The 21,933-nt window shown below is 47.8% G+C and overlaps 1 protein-coding gene across 1 annotated transcript; it reads left to right on the forward strand.

The window, feature by feature from the left end:
* Positions 1–934: 934 nt before the first annotated feature.
* Positions 935–21,867, forward strand: taok2a (TAO kinase 2a). The gene is given in 25 exon segments (XM_080511315.1): positions 935–1,390; positions 6,425–6,565; positions 7,660–7,731; positions 7,977–8,017; positions 8,019–8,056; positions 8,059–8,075; positions 9,055–9,100; positions 9,206–9,302; positions 9,894–9,949; positions 9,952–10,006; positions 11,016–11,107; positions 11,215–11,308; positions 11,379–11,406; positions 11,408–11,461; positions 11,559–11,728; positions 12,385–12,417; positions 12,419–12,596; positions 13,548–13,676; positions 14,183–14,419; positions 14,498–14,626; positions 15,252–15,455; positions 15,546–15,785; positions 15,890–16,102; positions 17,717–17,899; positions 17,985–21,867. Coding segments are annotated over 24 exon segments (3,453 nt in total). The 5' UTR covers positions 935–1,390; positions 6,425–6,433; the 3' UTR covers positions 18,900–21,867.
* The last annotated feature ends 66 nt before the right edge of the window (positions 21,868–21,933 follow it).

Genomic DNA, 21,933 nt, shown 5'->3' on the forward strand with positions numbered 1-21,933 from the left:
GCATTGTATATATACCAAATTTAGTTTTACTTTTGCTCATCTGCATTTGTCAATGTTTTTAAAATTTTAATTTTCCAATTAGAATTATTAAATAAAAAAACCTATAAATTCTACATCTTTAATTTTTGAAATCATAATATGCAATTACACTTTTACAATAAATTTGAACAGGATTTTTAGTGAGTGAGTTGTTTGGGAAGGAACCACGAAATACCTTACACATAAGGTATTTGGAGTCCCAAATCACCCACAAAATAATATAGACAATAAATAATAATAATAATAATAATAACTATGTAAATACAACACAATACAATACAATACAATTGTATTTTATTTTTAATTAAAAATAGTTAAGTTAAATTAAAATTAAAATTAAAATTAAAATTAAAATTAAAATTAAAATTAAAATTAAAATTAAAATGTAATTTGATTTAATTTAATTTAATTTAATTAAATTTAATTTAATTCCCACAGGAAAAGCACAGGGTAGAATTGATTCTAAGGATCAATGGTTGGTTCCAAAGTGGACCCAGTGGTTTTGAAAAAGACTAAGTAAAATATTAAAATATACAAAATAAGAATATTTATTGCTTGTTGTAGTATTTTTTTAAATTATTATTATTATTATTATTATTATTATTATTATTATTATTATTATTATTATTATTATTATTATTATTATTATTATTATTATTATTTCTTTGTAAAGCACTGTGAATTTACCTCGCCGTGTGTACCGACTTCTTACAGTGTCTTTATTATGACTGGCGGTTATTCCAGCGTTCTCACGTGAGGTCCAGTCTGGCCGCCGGGGCTGTGGACAGGATGTGGGGACCGGCCCGGGTCGTTACCGGGAGGTCGGGAGGAGCGGTCCTCTGCAGGAAGCGGCGCAGCTCGGTGTCCGGTCCCCGTCAGTCTGAGCCATCTTGTCTTTTAGCAAGAACAAAAACGGAGGGACGGGCGACTTCCAAACTCCGGGATGGGGCGCAGCTGTTAGCTCCAGCTTTCGGCGTGTGTTTCGGGACATTATACTCCGGGGAAACGGCAGCCACACCCCGCAGAACCGGTGGCAGAACCGCCCCGGTTAACGTTTACCTTCTCCCGGCTAGCCCGGCTAAGCTAGCCCATTAGCTCAGACGAGCAGCAGAGAAACGCCACAGAGAGCCGACTAAAAGTTTCCACCAGAGCCCGCTGTGCCGGCCGGTGAACCCGGGACAGAGTTCCCGTCTTCAGCTGTGGATCTAGCAGGGGAGGCGGTGGAAATGGGCCACGCGCCGTGTTGATTTCTTCTGACCCGGCGACGATGAGGACCCGGACTGGCTGCTAGCTGCTAGCGCGGCTGCTAACGGTTGTTTTTCATCCCTGAGAGGAGCCACAATAACCCGCGGTGAGTCCGGCTAACTTCCACAGCAAGCCCCGGTCATCCCGGGATAATAGCGGGTTAGCTCCACAACAAGCACCAGATAGTCCAGGCTAGTAGCGGGTTAGCTCCACAACAAGCCCCGGTCATCATGGGCTAGTAGCGGGTTAGCTCCATAACAAACCCCGGTCATCCAGGGCTAGTAGCGGTTTAGCTCCATAACAAGCCCCGGTGAGTCCGGGCTAGTAGCGGGTTAGCTCCACAACAAGCCTCGGTGAGTCGGGGCTAGCAGCGGCTTAGCTCCACAACAAGCCCCGGTGAGTCCGGGCTAGTAGCGGGTTAGCTAGCTCCACAACAAGCCCCGGTGAGTCCGGGCTAGTAGCGGGTTAGCTAGCTCCACAACAAGCCCCGGTGAGTCCGGGCTAGTAGCATGTTAGCTCCATTAGCGTGTTAGCGTTTCACGGGTGTCTTCTCCACAGAGGCTTAAACCCGGTTCGGGGACGTCCGGTGGTCTTTGTGTTTGTTTCGGGTTGGAATTGTGGTTTCCAGGGCTCCTCGATCGGAAGGGATTCCCGAGGTAGACGATAGAGAACATTTAATGTCACCAAATATTAGTATGATGCAGTAACAATGTTATAAGCAGTTTGTTGGGTTACAGGCTAACAGTTAGCTGGTCGTTAGCAGTTTTAATTGTATGTATATATGTTATTATTACTGTGAGTAGTAGTAGCATTGTTATAGTGGGGCAGCAACACAAACTTTAAATTTTAAGACTATATTATCTTAAGATGAACATAATTATCTGTGTCACAGCTCTTATTGTATGGTTTTCTACTGCTGGAGAAGTCTGAATGCTTTAGGATACATTTACTCTTTTACTCAGAAACGGGTTTTAAGGGCTTTTTGTTGTGCTGATAAATCTACACTCATTATATTCATAATACTGAGTACAAGCAGGTAAATGATCAAAACATCTGTCAACAAAACCAGAGGCTAAAGTTTATAACCAAAGATGCTTTCCATGGTAATTTTCCCCAAAGTACTTTGTTATTTTATTGATACTCAAAGGTAATTGAAGTTTCCAGTTTTAATGCAACACCTCTCCAAATACATAAACACAGGGCAGTAGCCCCATGGATATGTTTGAATGTGCAGGTGTCCTACAGCCTTGAAGTTGTTCATATGAAATTAGGTATTTTGTATTGTGTTCTTTTGGAAAATCTAATGTGTATGACATGTTCGAGGTTAGTTTATTACATGTTTGAGGCTAGTTTATGGCATGTTTGAGGCTATCTTATAACATGTTTGAGGCTAGTTTATTGCACGTTTGAGGCTAGTTTGTGACATGTTTGAAGCTAGTTTGTGACATGTATGAGGCTAGTTTATGGCATGTTTGAAGCTAGTTTGTGACATGTTTGAGGTTAGTTTATGACATGTTTGAGGCTAGTTTGTGACATGTTTGAGGCTAGTTTGTGACATGTTTGAGGCTAGTTTGTGACATGTTTGAGGCTAGTTTATGGCATGTTTGAGGCTAGTTTATGGCATGTTTGAGGCTAGTTTGTGACATGTTTGAGGCTAGTTTGTGACATGTTTGAGGCTACTTTGTGACATGTTTGAGGCTAGTTTATGGCATGTTTGAAGCTAGTTTGGGCCATGTTTGAGGCTAGTTTGTGACATGTTTGAGGCTATCTTATAACATGTTTGAGGCTATCTTATAACATGTTTGAGGCTATCTTATAACATGTTTGAGGCTAGTTTGTGACATGTTAGAGGCTAGTTTGTGACATGTTAGAGGCTAGTTTGTGACATGTTAGAGGCTAGTTTGTGACATGTTTGAGGCTAGTTTATGGCATGTTTGAGGCTAGTTTATGGCATGTTTGAGGCTAGTTTATGGCATGTTTGAGGCTAGTTTGTGACATGTTTGAGGCTAGTTTGTGACATGTTTGAGGCTACTTTGTGACATGTTTGAGGCTAGTTTATGGCATGTTTGAAGCTAGTTTGGGCCATGTTTGAGGCTAGTTTGTGACATGTTTGAAGCTAGTTTGGGGCATGTTTGAGGCTAGTTTGTGACATGTTAGAGGCTAGTTTGTGACATGTTTGAGGCTAGTTTATGGCATGTTTGAGGCTAGTTTGTGACATGTTTGAGGCTAGTTTGTGACATGTTTGAGGCTACTTTGTGACATGTTTGAGGCTAGTTTATGGCATGTTTGAAGCTAGTTTGGGCCATGTTTGAGGCTAGTTTGTGACATGTTTGAAGCTAGTTTGGAGCATGTTTGAGGCTAGTTTGGGGCATGTTTGAAGCTAGTTTGGAGCATGTTTGAGGCTAGTTTGGGGCATGTTTGAGGCTACTTTATGGCATGTTTGAGGCTAGTTTGGATATGTTTGACTCTTGGCTTGGACAACTTACACCCTGTGTTCCCGAGTGATTTCATGTGTTCAGAAATTCCAGTTTAATTACAATTCAACGTTGAGTTTTAACTTTGTCTGCTTCATTACAGTGGCGTATGTGAAGGTCAAATTAGAGCTGTTCTGATGTTTTTGTATGAGTCTTATGAGCAGCGTCTGTTTGCAGCTCTGAGGTGGATCTTGTGACCATTCAGCAACAATGACACACTCATTTCACATCACTCTTGTTTCCTCCTTTTCTTTTTCCATTCATCCTTCGTATCTGAGTCTAGCTTTTACCCCGCTCAAGTTGGTTTCCAGCCACGTGTTGCTGCTTCTGCTTGTTGCTCTTCAGAAAAATACAAGAAATGGTGCGGCAGGAAGTAGTTTCCTGTTGAATATGACCAAACTGCGTCACTCGCAGTCATTTCCTGTGGTCTGTTTAAATCTGTCATCCAATCCACCGCGTTATAGATTCAACAGTGGATCTGCAGGGTGAACATGGCCCCGTTTCAAGGCCGCGCTTACAACCAGTGTGTTTCACCTGCTGTCATATTGAACATGTGCCGTCCAAACTATTAGTGGACTGGTGACACACTGGGTTAAGGGTTGAGATTGTGGCAGGAAGAGCGCCTGGCCCACCAAGCCTCAGCTGCATGTTTGTACCGATGCGAACGGGGAAACTAAACACATCCGATTCACATCAAAGCCTTTTATCAGGATTTCTTCCTGTAACCTTGAAACTACCAATTACAAGTCATTTAAATTGGTGCTGGACATTGAGATGGGCACAGCTTGGAGCAGGGCTTTCTACAATTAGTGAGGATTGTGTGAATGAAAAAGTGTTTTCAAAAATGGCCACCTTTGTTTTTGTTTGTTTGCCGCTTTAACTTGTCTTTACTCCATCACAACTTGTGTTGGAGATGCTGTATGCCCTTCCAGCCTCAACAGGGATTTGAACACAGATGAACATTTTGTCACATTTGTATGTTATTTCCTTTATTTTAGGCCAATGTTTTTAGTTTTTTCTAATTCAGCCTCTCATTTTGGCCACTTTTCCTGCTCACTGTAAGAAATGCTGTCTAGAAAATTGCGTGGCCCGTCGTCAAAGTGTCTGACGTCACCGAACCCGCTTAATTATTCACATCTTCTTCACTTTGATCCAAAAGAAAAAGCCAGTTGCCATCTTGTTTCTCCAGTGTCTCGCGACTTGTCTTCATCTTTCCACATGTCGGCTGCTTCCTGCCCCGCGGAGATGAGCTGGGGCAAACGGGCCGTTGTAGCCCTGCGTGGTTTTTTCTAGTGAGAGTCTGTGGTGGTGGAAGTCTGATGAGCCCCATTTAGAAGTGGGTCACTCCAGAATGTATTTTCCAGCAGGTTTAACACATTAATCCGATGGGTTTCTGCCCGACTGAAGGGAAAACGCATCTCTCTCAAACAAGGGAACATCGCTTGTCAACAAGCAGCAGGCCTGTCGATACATCAGGTGTACTAAGACGAGTCTGTACGCAAAGAAGAGCAGGGCCTGTTTACATGACAACGGTGCCCAGAGTCACAGAATACTGAACCTTTATAAAATGCTAATAATGCACAGCAGCACTACACCGTACTTACCGACACACATTCCCACCTACGGACAATTTAGTTCATTACATGTTTGAGGCTACTTTAGTACATGTTTGAGGCTACATTATTACTTGTTTGAGGCTACTTTAGTACATGTTTGAGGCTACATTATTACTTGTTTGAGGCTACTTTAGTACATGTTTGAGGCTACTTTAGTACATGTTTGAGGCTACATTATTACATGTTTGAGGCTACTTTAGTACATGTTTGAGGCTACTTTAGTACATGTTTGAGGCTACATTATTACATGTTTGAGGCTACTTTAGTACATGTTTGAGGCTACTTTAGTACATGTTTGAGGTTACATTATTACATGTTTGAGGCTACATTATGACATGTTTGAGGCTACATTATGACATGTTTGCGGCTACAGTATTATGCGTTGAGACCAGTTTATTACATGTTTGAGGCTACATTATTACATGTTTGAGGCTACATTATTACATGTTTGAGGCTACATTATTACATGTTTGAGGCTACATTATGTGTTGAGACCAGTTTATTACATGTTTGAGGCTACATTATGTGTTGAGACCAGTTTATTACATGTTTGAGGCTACTTTATGACATGTTTTGGATTACTTAAAGACATGTTTGAGGCTCGTAGTTATCTTAACAAGCATGCTCTTGAGCAGAAGGATGCCAGCAGGCTCATGGAGAACATGCAAACTCCACAGAAAGGCCCCCAGCCTGGAGTTGAACAATGGCTCCCTGCTGTCGGGCATCGGGGCGAACCACTGTCTCCACCATGCCGCATCACGGTGGCTCCAGTGAAAACTACATCTGCATAAATGTGTTTGTTGTGCTCATGGAACCGTTGTTAACCGCTCAGTTAATTGAGGATGAACTGAGGCATACACACACGCACACGCACACACATGCACACGCACACCAATGAGGTTATAAGGGAAAGCAACAGTCCATGAGCACAGATTGCATATCTGATGTTATTGTGTGAAAATGTGTGTTTGGACCTCAAACCTCTCCAGTTGTGACTCGCCACTGACCTTTGACCCCCGGTACTGACTCCTGCCCTCTCCTGACCTCCAGGCCCTGGCCATGCCCTCAAATGTACGGGCGGGCAATCTGAAGGACCCCGATGTGGCTGATCTTTTCTGCAAAGATGACCCGGAGAAGCTGTTTGCAGACCTCCGTGAGATCGGCCATGGCAGCTTTGGAGCGGTGTACTTTGTGAGTACCACGGAGACTTGTGTTGAGACCGGGACTCCGTCTCGTTTCCCCCGTCGCGTCCTTCGCGTGACCTTGTTCTCGTTTCATAACGAAAGTATGGCAAACTGCACGAGCACAGCGAAACCCCCGGTGAACTCGGGACACGTTTTGTCCCAGCCGATTGGGGCCCTTTGTCAGGTACTTCTCGATTCTGATTCCGCTGCCCAGTGATATTTTCTAATCACCTTCAAAATCAGAGTCCCTGCAACACATCAGAAGAGGCCGCAGGCTGGCAAGAGATGTGGATGAGCCTCACGGGTAAACCGTGTTGTGTTTTTTTTTTTTTGTCCTACTTAAATGTTTCAGATCGTCAAACTAATTTAATTTCTAGTCAAACACTTTTCTTTATTAATCGAGGCATGATCGTTTCAAAAGCGACCTGCCGTGTTGAACGTGATGGGCCCGGATGCCGTCGGGCTCCAGAGCAACAGGAGATGACGTGAAGTCACGCCGGTCAGCACCAGGGTTGCCAGATGTGACTCACTGTTTTCAGCCCAAACAACATAAAACCCACACACCTCAATAAAAAATACCAGCTCAAATCTCAGCCTGTGTAGGAACCATGTTAAACTCCGTCAAACTATGAAATGTGTGATAAGAGATCATGCTATAAGAGATTTGGCTCCCGAATTTGGGGGGGGGGGGATACCGCCATATCTGGCAACGCTGTAGACTCGTTTTCAAGTGGTTGTTAAAAATGAGCCGACAAAATCTAGACAACATGACGAGATGAAGAAAAAAAAAGAGAACTCGGCTCGTATCGTTTTTGGCGGAGCCGCTACCTCCGGTGCTTCTCCGTCACACGTCGACGACGAGGCGCGTAGAGAGGCGGGGGTCCGCTGGGGAAAAAAATCGGAACTGGCGTTTTCGCATGTCCACAAAACAGGTGGGATATGAGCCGCTTGTGAGCAAATGATTAGTATTGGCCTCTCTTTACCCTGGAGTGTGAACGAGGGCTGACGATTCCAGCATGTGGAGTTGGTTAACCAGGTTAACCAGGTTAATCAGGATCAGTTCAAAGTAACCGTTTGTTTGGTGTCCTGGTGTGATGACAGGCCCGAGACGTGTGCAGCAATGAGGTGGTGGCCATCAAGAAGATGTCGTACAGCGGCAAGCAGACGAACGAGGTAACTCATCAATACGTTCTTCTGCTTAAAGGACAGCTTTTTTAATTTTATTGTTATTTTTTTACAGTGATACAGGACTTGCATGCATAATTAAACTAGGGTTGTGGGTGGGTGTGTGTGTGTGAGGGTGGGTGGGGTTAGGGTATCCCATCGATTCCATCTTCATCTTCTCCTGTTACCTGCACTTGGTCTCCTCCAAACTCTCCCCTTGTGCCACATTAACAAAAGTGTGACCTTCTTCGCAGAAATGGCAAGACATCATCAAAGAGGTGAAGTTCTGCAGAAGCTCCGTCACCAAACACCATCGAGTACCGAGGCTGCTACCTGAAGAGCACACAGCATGGGTACGAACCTGAGGCGAGCTGCAGGAGAGCCTCTGTGTTTAGGAACAAACTTAGGAACAAACTCAGGCCGATTCATTGTCCATGAGAACAAGAAGAAGGTCCGACACCTTGTCCAACTAAATTACGCCAATTTCTCGGGCCGGCTTCTTCTGGCCGGAGAAATTTAGTCTGGCATTGCCGAAACACACGTTCCGCTCGCTAATGACTGTATCGGTCATCTTCTAATCACGTTGATCCTGCCCTGCTGGGGTGTGAGCGCTGTGGCTCGTTAACACGTCGGAGGGCGGAGTTACGTGATGCCCCTGAACGCACCACCAAAGCTGTCAGTTCCTGCGGTTAAGACCAGACCGACATGGCGGCCCGGACGTCCAACTCTCTCTGTTGTTACCGAAACAGTTCAGCCAAATGGGACGTCTGGCAACATTTAAAGGCAGAAATGTTTGACGCCGCGCCGTTGCAACGTTAAAACGCCGCTTCACAGATGTTGTGGCCTGTGGCGAAGGGGTGGGGGGGGGGGGGGGGGGGGGGGGGGCGTGGCCCCGCTGAGTGCGACAACTCTTCAAGCCTCCCGCGGGAGAAAGCGTGTCCTTCTCGCAGGCGGCCCGACGTCACAGCCGGGCCTTTCTTCTCGTTCTCACTGGAGTCTGCAGGGGCCGTCAGTCATGAAGCTCCAAACCTCAGAGCAGGATGTGAAACCAGATGTATCTCGTGACTCGTAGCTCGAGTCAGAGGGAAGGTTACATAGATCCTGCTGCTTTCTCCTGGATCTTTACACAAAATCAATTTGTGCATGTGGAACGTAATTTTCTCTGAAGTCAGAGGGGTGTGTGTGTGTGTGTGTGTGTGTGTGTGTGTGTGTGTGTGTGTGTGTGTGTGGTGTGTGTGTGTGTGTGTGTGTGTGTGTGTGTGTGTGTGTGTGTGTGTGTGTGTGTGTGTGTGTGTGTGTGTGTGTGTGTGTGTGTGTGTGTGTGTGTCTCAGTTGGTGATGGAGTACTGCCTCGGCTCAGCCTCAGACCTCCTTGAAGGTTTGTTCTTCATTTATTCCCATCAATAGGTTTTTTTTTGGGGGGGGGGTTATTTGTGACGGTTTCTAACACGTCGTTTTTATTTTTGGAAATTGTTTTGTCTAGTTCACAAGAAGCCGCTACAGGAAGTGGAAATAGCTGCTATTACCCATGGTGCACTGCAGGGACTTGCATATCTTCACTCTCACAACATGATACACAGGTAAGACTGGTGTGTGGATGAATGGATTCAGACGTCGTGTTTAGATAGATAGATAGATAGATAATTCCTTTATTCATCCCCGAAGGGAAATTGTTTTGTTGCAGCAATCTGGTACATATGAATATTATAAAATACAATAGAATAGAAATAAAAGTAAAAATATAAAAATATCTGGGTATAAAACATAAAGTAAAACACAGAACGGAACATGGACACTTGCAGATGAAAGCAAGATAACTAAATAGTAAGTAAGGTGCAGCGGCAGAGCCATTAGAAGTAGGAATTATATAATAATAACAATAATACAGATAATAACAATGTGAAATAGTGTATAATACTCGTGTATAGTACTACTAATAATGGTAGCAATAAAATAACAAACAATAACAATATATATATATATATCAGTAATAATAATAATAATAATACCAATAGTAATAGTATACTTATAATAATAATAATACCAATGGTATTAGTGTACTTGCACATGTGTAAATATATGTATATGTACATGCAATATACCATATGAAATATGAGAGTAAATCCCCAGCCTGTATTGAAACCTGTGACCCCCCCCCCTCCCCCCCGCAGGGATGTGAAAGGCAGAAACATCCTCCTGACGGAGCCTGGTCAGGTGAAACTGGGCGACTTGGCTCCGCCTCCATCGTGGCGCCGGCCAACTCCTTCGTGGGGACGCCGTACTGGTGAGCGCTGGATTCCTGCCCATGAACACGTTTCCTGTCGCAGGACGAATGAGGGATTGATCATGAATGAATGAATCTGTCTGCAGCATAGATGTATTCTAGTAGATTGTTCACTATGTGTGTAGAAACTTGAGTGCAAAATTCAAAAAAGTGTGACTGTGTAAACATTCCAGTGAGCGTCCGATGAAGACTATTATACCTCACTGTTATTGTTTCTATGGTGATAATAATTAAAATTAACATGGACTGTGGTGCAGGGCTGGCCGATTTGGCCAAAAAGATTATATATCTACTTTGTTTATCTTCTCAATGCACTTAAAAATGACTGCAGACATCAGGTATATTGTTACAAGTGCAACTTTATTGCTGCGATTTTCCTCAGAGTTAAAATGCATAAAATAATAATAATAATCCCAAAATAAAAAGTGAGTGAGGCTCAGTCATTAAGTATATTCAAGCTGAGTTTGCTAAATAAAAGCTACAAATTCGATAAATCGTTGAAATAGATGTTTTTGGTTTTTTTTGCCCGGCACTAATGTGGTGTCAGGAGCTCTTTAAGCTGAACACTGTCATTTGATCTGAATTCAGCTGGAGGCGACGCTGACTCACTGCTGCCACCTAGTGCTCAAGGATGGTGTTACACACACGTATATATATATATATATATATATATACTGTATATATATATATATATATATATATATATATATATATGAGGAACGGGTTGAAAGACGCAACCATCAAATGTTTACTTTTATAGCCGCTATGATTTCTGCATTTCTTCTTTGTTCTTTTTTCTTTCTTTCTTTTTTATGCAATTTACTGGAAAAAATGTCCCTCGTTGGGAGTAATGCGGCCAGCGTGGAGTCTTCAGCTTTAATTTGCTGGACTTTCAATCTGTCCGAGCCTAAAAAAAAAAAAAAATACTGCCGTAACAGGAAGTGAATAAATCCAGTGTGTCGGCCAGGCTGGTGTCCGTTGCGTCAGGCTGTCCCCTCCCTCTCTTCAGGATGGCTCCGGAGGTCATCTTGGCCATGGACGAGGGTCAGTACGACGGGAAGGTGGACGTCTGGTCTCTGGGCATCACCTCCATCGAGCTGGGTGAGGAAGCAGCCTGCCTGCCGTCCGGCGCGCTGCGCCGCCGCCGCCGCCGCGCCTGCCCAGCGTGTGACGCCCCCTTTTTTTTTGTCTGTCTGCTCCGTCCGCAGCCGAGAGGAAACCCCCGCTGTTCAACATGAACGCTATGAGTGCCTTATACCACATCGCTCAGAACGAGAGCCCCGTCCTCCAGTCCAACCACTGGTGAGCACCTGTAGAACATCTGGAGAACATCTGCAGACCGACGGTCCCACTGAACTCTTTCCCCGTACAGGTCCGATTCCTTCCGCAACTTCGTGGACTTCCTGTCTGCAGAAGATTCCTCAGGACCGGCCCACCTCCGACGTGCTTCTCAATGTGAGCGTCTCCAGCGACGGCGCCCTCGTCTGGCGTCCCCCCCCCCCCACACTCCACCCCCCCCTTTTTCTTCACCTTTCCCCTTCTCGTCACGCAGCATCGCTTCCTGTGCCGCGAGCGTCCGCTGACCGTCGTCATGGACCTGATCGCGCGCACCAAGGACGCAGTGAGGGAGCTGGACAACCTGCAGTACCGCAAGATGAAGAAGATCCTGTTCCAGGAGACGCAGCAGAACGGCCCCGTGCCGGAAGGAGGAGACGACGAGAGGTGAGAGGAGGAGGAGGAGGAGGAGGAGGAGGAAGTCGGTAGCTAGACAGATGAGGATGACAGGAAGAGGTGGTTGGTGTTAGAATTGACGATAAAATAAATGGAAAAATCTCACGTAAAATCCTTTCAAAACAAGACACCAAGCAGTGTTTCAATTGTAACAAAGTAAAACGCTTTCTGGACCACAAATCACTCCACATATTTAACTTTTCACTGGCGTGACCGGAACTAAATGACTGCTGAGGTCTGGAGGAACATTTAAAAATGTTTCCTTACATCCACCATCACTTCTATAAAAAAAAAAAGAGAAATGTGTCTAATTCTACAGAGATCAAACAAATCCACTCTTCTTTAAAACAAATTGACTCCAGTTCACTGACCTGGTCACGTTTTCCAACCACACAGGATAATGTCTGCAGGAATATAACAAAATGAGATACAACTTCTTTCAAATGTTCCAAACACATTTGTTGTAGCAGGGGTGGAGTGAGGATGTGGAGCGCTTTGGGGGCGGAGCTTCGGCAGCGTCCAATCAGTTTAAAAAAACAAAACAGAACAGCTATGCTTCAAATTACTGTTTTTTTTCTTCTTGTAAATGAGAATATATAGACTTAGTTGGTGTCTTTGCCCCCCCCCCCCCCCCCCCCAGAGCCCAGCACCCCCACCCACACGGGGGAGCAGTACCTGCTGAGGCACGAGCATGGAGAGCTCCCAGTCGGTGCCCAGCATGTCCATCTCGGCCAGCTCCCAGAGCAGCTCCGTCAACAGCCTCGCCGACGCCTCGGACGACAGCGGCGGCGAGATGGCCATGATGCAGGAGGGCGAGCACACCGTCACCTCCAACAGCTCCATCATCCACAGGCCCACGGTACCCCCCCACCCTTTTTTCTTTTTTTTTCTTTTTTACAGCCGGTCTCCAGTTCCATTTTGTCTGAAGCCACAAAAACATCAGAAATATTATGGATCTTTTTTTTTTTTTGATTAACTTTTTTTTTTTTTTCTTATTAAAAAAAAGACATTTTTAAATACATTCCAGTCATTCCAATGTGCTTTTATAGAGAAAATAGAAACGCCCAACATATCCACCTGAGCAAGCAGGTGTGTTTGCGACTGTGGAAAGAAAAACTCCCAACAGGAGAAACTTTGTAGAAACCAGACTCAGAGGTGGAGGAAGTCTGCAGACCGGTTGGGGTGAAAGGATGGAGGAGAGGAGAGGAAAGACAGAGAGATAGACTGGGTGGGGAGATACATACAATACCCTTGTTAGTGCTACATACATTTTTTTATTTTTTTATTTTTTTAATAATACAGTAATCACAGTGATCTAAATATTTTCTAACTGCCATGAGATTAAACCAGCCTGAGCAACAACAGAGCAAAAACCAAAATAATCACAACAATGATAGCAAAGACAAAAACAAAAGGACACAAAACAAAAACAACAACAACAACAAAAAACAACATGATTTTGATAATTGACAGAACAATAGCAAAAAATAAGAAAAATCAGCAGCAAATCTCATCAATGAGGAGTGGAAGAGTGTGTGTGTGTGTGTGTGTGTGTGTGTGTGTGTGTGTGTGTGTGTGTGTGTGTGTGTGTGTGTGTGTGTGTGTGTGTGTGTGTGTGTGTGTGTGTGTGTGTGTGTGTGTGTGTGTGTGTGTGTGTGTGTGTGTGTGTAATTGGAACAATGGGACTGTTGTGGGGGGGCCCGCAGTACCACCCCGGGGGCTGAAACCCAGCAGCCCACCGGACCCGGAAATATTATGGCTCTTGAAGAAAAAGCCACGTCTTGGTGACCCGTGGGCGTCTCTTCCTCAGGGTCAGGACAACATCTACGACGACCCCTACCAGCCGGAGATGGACCAACCGCAGGCCCCGTCGGCCGGACGCCGCCGGGCGTACTACCGCAACCGCGACCACTTCGCCACCATCCGCACCGCCTCTCTGGTGAGAACCGCCCGCCGGGGGTTCGGTTTCTAGATCAGTGTTTTTCAACCTTTTTGAGCCGAGGCACACCTTTTTGTTTGGAACAACCTGGAGGCACACCACCACCACCCGAAAATGTTAAAATGTGAAACTCTGTAGCCTCTATTAACAATATAAAGTCGTTCTCATCAACGTTTTATCAACAGGAATCAAATAAACACAGAAACAAAGTATTTCCCAATTTCTTTTTTTTAATTGTGACTCCCTCAGTGTGAAACCTGGACCTGATGGATGAAGAGCTGAGATCCTGGTTCACATCTCACAGCTCTCACAGCTGACAACGGCTGTGAGAGCAAATTTTTTTTGAAATTGGATAATTTCCCAAGGCACACCTGACTAGATCTCGCGGAAACACCAGTGTGCCGCGGCACAGTGGTTGAAAAACACTGGTCTGGGCGACACGACACGCGCGATCGTGTTTAAGGAACAGAAGGAAACCTGCTGTCGCCCCCCCCCCCCCCTTTCAGGTGACCCGTCAAATCCAGGAGCACGAGCAGGGCTCAGCGCTGCGGGAGCAGATGTCCGGCTACAAGCGCATGCGGCGGCAGCACCAGAAGCAGCTGATGGGGCTGGAGAACAAGCTGAAGGCGGAGATGGACGAGCACCAGCTGAAGCTGGACAAGGAGCTGGAGAACCAGAGGAACAGCTTCTCCACGGAGGCCGACAAGCTGGCCAAGAAGCACCAGGCCATCCTGGAGAAGGAGGTGAGGAGACCCTTCCTTTCCTGTCCTTTCCTTTCCTTTCCCTCACTTCCCGTAACTCCACTGCGTCGTTCCCCGCAGACCAAAGCGGCTCTGGCCGAGGAGAAGAAGTTCCAGCAGCACATCCTGGGCCAGCAGAAGAAGGAGCTCACGGGCCTGCTGGAGTCCCAGAAGCGACAGTATCGCCAACGCAAGGACCAGCTGAAGGAGGTTGGTCTGGAACCCAGCGTCTGTAGAACCCGTCTGTTCTGCTCCGAATTGCTCAGACGTTCCCCTGCCGCCTGGAGAACGTCTTGAACGTCTGAGCATCTGAACGTCTGAGCGTCTGAACATCTGGTTCCCCCGTCTGTTCTGCTCCCCTGCCTCCTGGAGAACGTCTGAACATCTGAACGTCTTGAGTGTCTGAGCGTCTTGAGTGTCTGAACGTCTTGAGTGTCTGAACGTCTTGAGTGTCTGAACGTCTTGAGTGTCTGAACGTCTTGAGTGTCTGAGCGTCTTGAGTGTCTGAGCGTCTTGAGTGTCTGAGCGTCTTGAGTGTCTGAGCGTCTTGAGTGTCTGAGCGTCTTGAGTGTCTGAACGTCTTGAGCGTCTGAACGTCTGAACATCTGAACGTCTTGAGTGTCTGAGCGTCTGAACATCTGAACGTCTTGAGTGTCTGAGTGTCTGAGCGTCTGAACGTCTGAACGTCTTGAGTGTCTGAGCGTCTGAACATCTGAACGTCTTGAGTGTCTGAACGTCTGAACGTCTGAGCACTTCGGTCCCCATTTCTTCTTCTTCTTCCTCTAAATGCTGCCACCTAGTGACCATACTGAGACTGTGTCGGCTGTTCCGCCAGGAGCTGCAGGAGAACCAGTCCACCCCCAAGAGGGAGAAGCAGGAATGGCTGATCCGCCAGAAGGAGTGTCTGCAGCAGATGCAGGCGGAGGAGGAGGCGGGCCTGCTGCGGCGCCAGCGCCAGTACTACGAGCTGCAGTGCCGTCAGTACAAGAGGAAGATGCTGCTGGCGCGCCACAACCTGGAGCAGGACCTGCTGCGGGAGGTGGGGGGGGGGGTGGGACCCGGAGCAGCCGCTGCCCTGCCTGCCGCCACCGCCATGTTTGATCTGACGCCTCCCGTCTCTCCCGTCCAGGACCTGAACAAGAAGCAGACGCAGAAAGACCTGGAGTGTGCCATGCTGCTGCGGCACCACGAGTCCACCCAGGAGCTGGAGTTCCGGCAGCTGGGCTCGGTGCAGCGGACGCGGGTGGAGCTGATCCGCACGCAGCACCAGACGGAGCTCACCAACCAGATGGAGTACAACAAGCGGCGCGAGCAGGAGCTGCGGCAGAAGCACACGGTGGAGGTGCGGCAGCAGCCCAAGAGCCTGAGGGTAGGAGGAGGAGCCGCTGCCGCCGTCCCGCGCCGAGAGGGGGGTGGGGGTGGGGGATCTCTGACACTGGCAGTCTGAGTCCGTCTGCTTCGCTTTTGTTTCAGTCCAAAGAGCTGCAGGTGAAGCGGCAGTTCCAGGAGACCTGCAAGATCCAGACCCGGCAGTACAAGGCCCTGAGGAACCACCTGCTGGAGAGCACTCCCAAGTCCGACCACAAGGCGGTGCTCAAGCGCCTCAAGGAGGAGCAAACGCGCAAGCTGGCCATCCTGGCTGAGCAGTACGACCACTCCATCAACGACATGCTGTCCACACAGGCTGTGAGCAAGGCACGGGCCCACACACCTGAGACACCTCGCACACACACCTGAGACCCCTCACACGCACACACCTGAGACCCCTCGCACACACACATACCTCAGACCCCTCGCACACACACCCGAGACGCCTCACACACACACCTGAGACCCCTCGCACACACACCTGAGACCCCTCGCACACGCACACACCTGAGACCCCTCGCACACACACACACACACCTGAGACCCCTCGCACACACACACACCTGAGACGCCTCACACACACGCCTGAGACGCCTCACACACACGCCTGAGACGCCTCACACACACGCCTGAGACACCTCACACACACCTGAGACGCCTCGGACACACACCTGAGACGCCTCGGACACACACCTGAGACGCCTCGCACACACCTGAGATGCCTCACACACACACACACACACACACCTGAGACGCCTCGCACACACACCTGAGACACCTCGCACACGCACATGCACACACACACCTGAGACACACACCTGAGATGCCTCACACACACCAGAGACACACACCTGAGATGCCTCACACACACACACAGCCACACACACACACACCTGAGACGCCTCGCACACAGACCTGAGACGCCTCGCACACACACCTGAGACCCCTCGCACACACACCTGAGACCCCTCGCACACACACACACACCTGAGACCCCTCGCACACACACGCCTGAGACGCCTCACACACACGCCTGAGACGCCTCACACACACGCCTGAGACGCCTCACACACACGCCTGAGACGCCTCACACACACGCCTGAGACACCTCACACACACACCTGAGACGCCTCGCACACACCTGAGATGCCTCACACACACACACACCTGAGACGCCTCGCACACACACCTGAGACACCTCGCACACGCACACACACACCTGAGACACACACACACACACACACACACACCCACCTGAGACGCCTCGCACACACACCTGAGACGCCGCACACACACACACCTGAGACACCTCGCACACACACACACCTGAGATGCCTCGCACACACACACACCTTAGACGCCTCGCACACACACCTGAGACTCCTCGCGCACACACCTGAGACTCCTCGCACACACACACACACACGGCTGATATCCCAAACACACCAGAGAACAGCGTTCCTCAGTGTCACAGTGGTTCTCCAACGTTCCACCATCATGGCTGAGCTGAACGTTCAGCTGAGACCCTGTTTGTCCACAATTCAGTCAGTCTTAAACTATTTTGATCATTTGATATATTTTCACATTTTTATTACAACGTTTCCACAGTAGCTGTGATTAGCATTAGCATGCTGATTTAGCAGTTAACTTCTTCTCCAAAGGGCATCTTCCTCCTCCAACATGTGTTTTTTTTATTTTTTTTATTGGCTCACAGTTCGGCCTGGAGTCGTTCTCGTTAGAGGTGAACTGTGATATATGGAGATATAGGTTTGAGGCCGTGCGGCACTTTCACACAGACGTGCCTCTATTAGCAACACACGACGTTGATAAATAAGTAAAGTCTGGTGTTTTATGACGTCACCAACAGATTGTTTTGAACTTGAACCTTCAGTATGTGCTTGTGACGACCTGCTTCCTGTGTTGACGCTGCAGCTGCGGCTGGACGAGACGCAGGAGGCGGAGTACCAGGTGCTGAGGATGCAGCTGCAGCAGGAGCTGGAGCTGCTCAACGCCTACCAGAGCAAGATCAAGATCCACACCGACAGCCAACACGAGCGCGAGATCAAAGACCTGGAGCAGCGGGTGTCCATCCGCCGGGCGCTGCTGGAGCAGAGGGTGGGTCATCACCGCCGACCGCAGCGGGGGGGGGGGGGGCGAACGTGTCACTTCCTGTCCCGCTGACCCCGGTTCCCTTCCTCAGATCGAGGAGGAGATGCTGTCCCTGCAGAACGAGCGCAGCGAGCGCATCCGGACCCTCCTGGAGCGCCAGGCGCACGAGATCGAGGCCTTCGACTCGGAGAGCATGCGCCTGGGCTTCAGCAACATGGCGCTGAGCGGCATCCCGGCCGAGGCCTTCAACCAGGGCTACCCGACCCCCAGCCCATCCTCGGGCTCCGGGGGCTGGCCGTCGCGGCCCGTCCCGCGCTCCGGCAGCCACTGGAGCCACAGCGTGCAGAACTCGGTGGCCACGCCCTCCTGGCGCGGCCAGAGCCACGGCGTTGGCATGGGCGTTGGCGTTGGCGTTGGCGGCGGCGGCTTCGGCCGCGCCGAGTCCGTCTCGTCCTCACACGGCGAGCCGGGCAAGGCCGGCCGCGCCCACTCGTCCTCCTCCTCTTCCTCCTCCCACCACCACCACCACCACCACCACACGCAGCACTACCTCCCCCAGCACTACCAGCACCACCAGAGCACGCCGCAGCTGTACCGCGACGCCCACGACTTGCGGGCCCGCGAGTGGATGGGCGGCGGCGGTGGCGGCGGCGGTGGCGGCGGCGGCGGCCATTACTCCCATCACTCCCAGAGCCACCACCTCCCCTCCCACGCCTCCGCCCAGTCGCTGGCTCTGCTGCCCCCGCCGCCGCCGCCTCCCCCGATCTCCCTGTCCTCGTCCTCGCCTCCCTCCTCCTCCGCCTCCTCGTCCTCGTCTTCTCAGGGCGGGTACGGCGGCGGCGGCCTGAGCGTCCGAGGCCCCGCCCTCATGGCCCTCAGGAATAGCCCCCAGCCGCTGAGGAGGACGGCGTCCGGGGGTCCGGGCGGCGGCAGCGACGGCGGCCTGAGCCGGAGCACCTCCGTCACCTCTCACATCTCCAACGGCTCGCACCTCTCGTACTCGTGAAGCCGTCTCCGTGGCAACGCCGAGGCGGCGGCAACATGTTGCGCTCAGCGGCGGCGGCGGGAGGCCGTGGAGCTTCCACTTCGGCTAGCGGTGCTTTAGAAAACCACTTTATGTAAATAAGTCCCGCCTCTTTCATTTCTACGCGTTTTGATACGTTCAGCGAAGGCGCCCACTTTTCTCGTTTTTTGTTTATTTGTTTTTTCCCCCCGATGACGAGTTCCCTCTGTCCCGGATCTTAAAAACAAACAAACACTGCCATCTTTGACCACTGCCCCACAGCTGTCTGCAGTGTTTCCAACCCGCCACACGGGGGCGCCAACTCTCCCAATGATCCCATCCAGCCTCGTTCTTTTCTTACTGTTCCTGCAGGAACAGAAAAGCAGGAAAGGTTTTTGGGTTTACCAGCCTGAGGCTCCCGCTTCAACAAAAAAAACAACTGAGCCGTAAATTCATCAGTTTCTCACATTTGTGGAAAAAAAAAAAATCACACAAAAATCTGCTCATAGGATAAAATCCTGAGGGGAAAAAAAGCAAAATTGCAACTTGTGACATCGATAAAATGTGTCGATTCACCAGTGAAGACGAGAGACGGTGAGAACGAATCCTTTCAATGTGCATTTCATGAATTGAATTAGGATTTGATCTGATTCAAACGGAACAAAAAAAGTATTTTATCAAACATAGAATTAAATAGAAACTCAAAAAAAAATTTTTGTTTTTAACATATTTTTTTGCTGAAAATTGACCACTGTTTTAAAAGTTGTTGAAAGGCTTTATAATTCTGATGATCCAAAAATTGGAGGGGAAAAAACCCAAGAAAAGAAGCGAGAGAAATAAACCTCAGACATCAAGTCTCGTCTTTCTGCAGGAAGAAACATCGAATTCACACCCAGTAGTAAATCTCCATTTCAGGTCGGGTTACTTCCATTCAGAAACTTCCTTCCCGGGGACTTTTCCCTTGTCTTTCGGTTCTTCCGTGAGCCGAAGCTGCACGTCGCCATCGGCGGTGGCGAGCGCCAGTGTGGGACCAGCTGGGGGCGCCACTGAGACGAGCGGGGGAGGGGCAGGTGCGTGGCACGCGTGTACAGACCCCACCCCCCCAGTTTGCACGGACGGAAAAAAGAACTTCTTCCTATTTCCTAAAGACGTAATTAAATGTAAATCACCTGAAGGCTGCAGGTGAGCCGACGATTGTCCGACCCCCCCCCCCCCCTCCCCCGAGCGGCGGCGTATCTAGCTAGCTAGCGTGTACATAGAAGCACTAACTCATGTTAGCGGAGTAACGACAATGAGGATTTTTTTGTCACGTGAGTCGAAGCTGTTTGTACTTAGAATCCAACAAAATAGATGCTACCATTATTATTACTACTACTGCAGTTTGAAATATTTATGTTGTGCTGATTTTTAAGTTTTTAAAAAATGTTATTGCCAATGTTGACCACAAGGTGGGGGTGAAGAGCAAAATGTGACTGTGAGAGCGATTAAAAAAAACAAAAAAAAAAAAAAAAACAAGACAAAACGTGAGTGTCTTTATGGAGGACAAAAAAAGGAGGACATTTCCCAGCATTCCTCTGGAGGTCTCAGGGTGGGCGTGTCCACTTCCGGCAGGGCTGCGTTCGACTTTTCATTGTTTTGTTTTGTTGTTCTCGTTTGATTTGAGCCAGTATTAAAACGTCCACGGCGAGTTTTCCAGCTCGCGCCATCGCGTCGGGTGCCATGTTTCTGTTCCTGTCTTTTGTTTGCACCGTTCTGTGGGTCTGGGGGGGAAAAAAAACAAAAACGATTGAATCACTAAAACTCAACTTTAGATAAACAAAACAACATTTCTGGACTTAAAAGTTCAAAATGTTTATTGGATTTGATCAAATCCATTGTTCCACTGCAGCAGCTAGTTTCATTTCGAAAGAGTCTCAGTGAGGCGAATTTTAAAAACAAAACAAAAAATTATTTTTTAAAGATTGACTCCCACCAACAAGACGAGTCGACAAATTCTGAATAAATTGGTCCCCTGAAATTTGACTTGTGTGTTTGAGTTTTGAAAACGAGTGAGCTTTCATTTTGCCAACATTATTCTTTGTTACGTGGAGTTGAAGATGACAAGACAGAGAAAACATTCCTGGAGTGGCTCGTTCGCCAATTGAAGCTGCAGAATTTCCACATGTTCATTTATTTTTGATGTAGAAAACAATCGGAGTAGTTTACAGGCCGCAAGGATTTCTGTTTTCGTCACGCTGTCCAAAAAAAAAAAAAACCTGAAGGTACGGTGGCGTTTCCCTCGGAGACACGTTTGGCCACCAGGTGGCAGCAGTGAGCTTCAGCTGGTTCTCCTGGTAGAACGGCTCTCTGCACCATCTGCTGGGGGGAAAGTGGTATTACAACTAGCTACCTTGTGATATTTTTTTTTTTGTGTGTGTGTTTGTGTGTTCAGTTGCTTTCGAGTGAAAATGAGACGTACTGTATCTTTAAAGAGCAGTTTGGAGAATATTCATGTTCAAGCAATATCTTCCACTCCTCATATTTAGAACAAATTAAGACAATAAAAGAGTTGAAAACGATCAAAATCAACTCTGTCGTAACTGATGCAGAAATTGCAGTTTTATTTTTTGTTCTTGAGTATTTTAAGTTAACGTGACAAAGTTTAACACGTTGGCCTTTTTCTTATTATTATTAATATTATTATTTCACACACAAGAAATGTGTGAGTCTAAAAAGGAAAAGTCCTGAAACTGAAGGAATCCACGGACTGTCTTTCCTTATATATCCTCAGTTTGCAGCATTCCGGGACGGCGTGGAGAGAAAGTCGAGTTAAAAGCATAAATTCTCCAAACTGATCTCTGGTTTCAAAATAAAAGAGATGGGGAGGAGGACGAAGATGTTACAATGTTCAGGTTCAGTGTGATGGAAATAACTTGTACAGAAACAGAAAATAATTTTGGAAGGAATAAAAAACAAAAACTGATGTGTTTAACTTGTTTTGGGTTTTTTTTGCAACACATTCTCGCTTTGGAACTGTTTCAAAATCAATAAATAGATT

The sequence above is a fragment of the Blennius ocellaris genome, assembly GCF_963422515.1.
Source record: "Blennius ocellaris genome assembly, chromosome: 16".
Lineage (NCBI taxonomy): Eukaryota > Metazoa > Chordata > Actinopteri > Blenniiformes > Blenniidae > Blennius > Blennius ocellaris.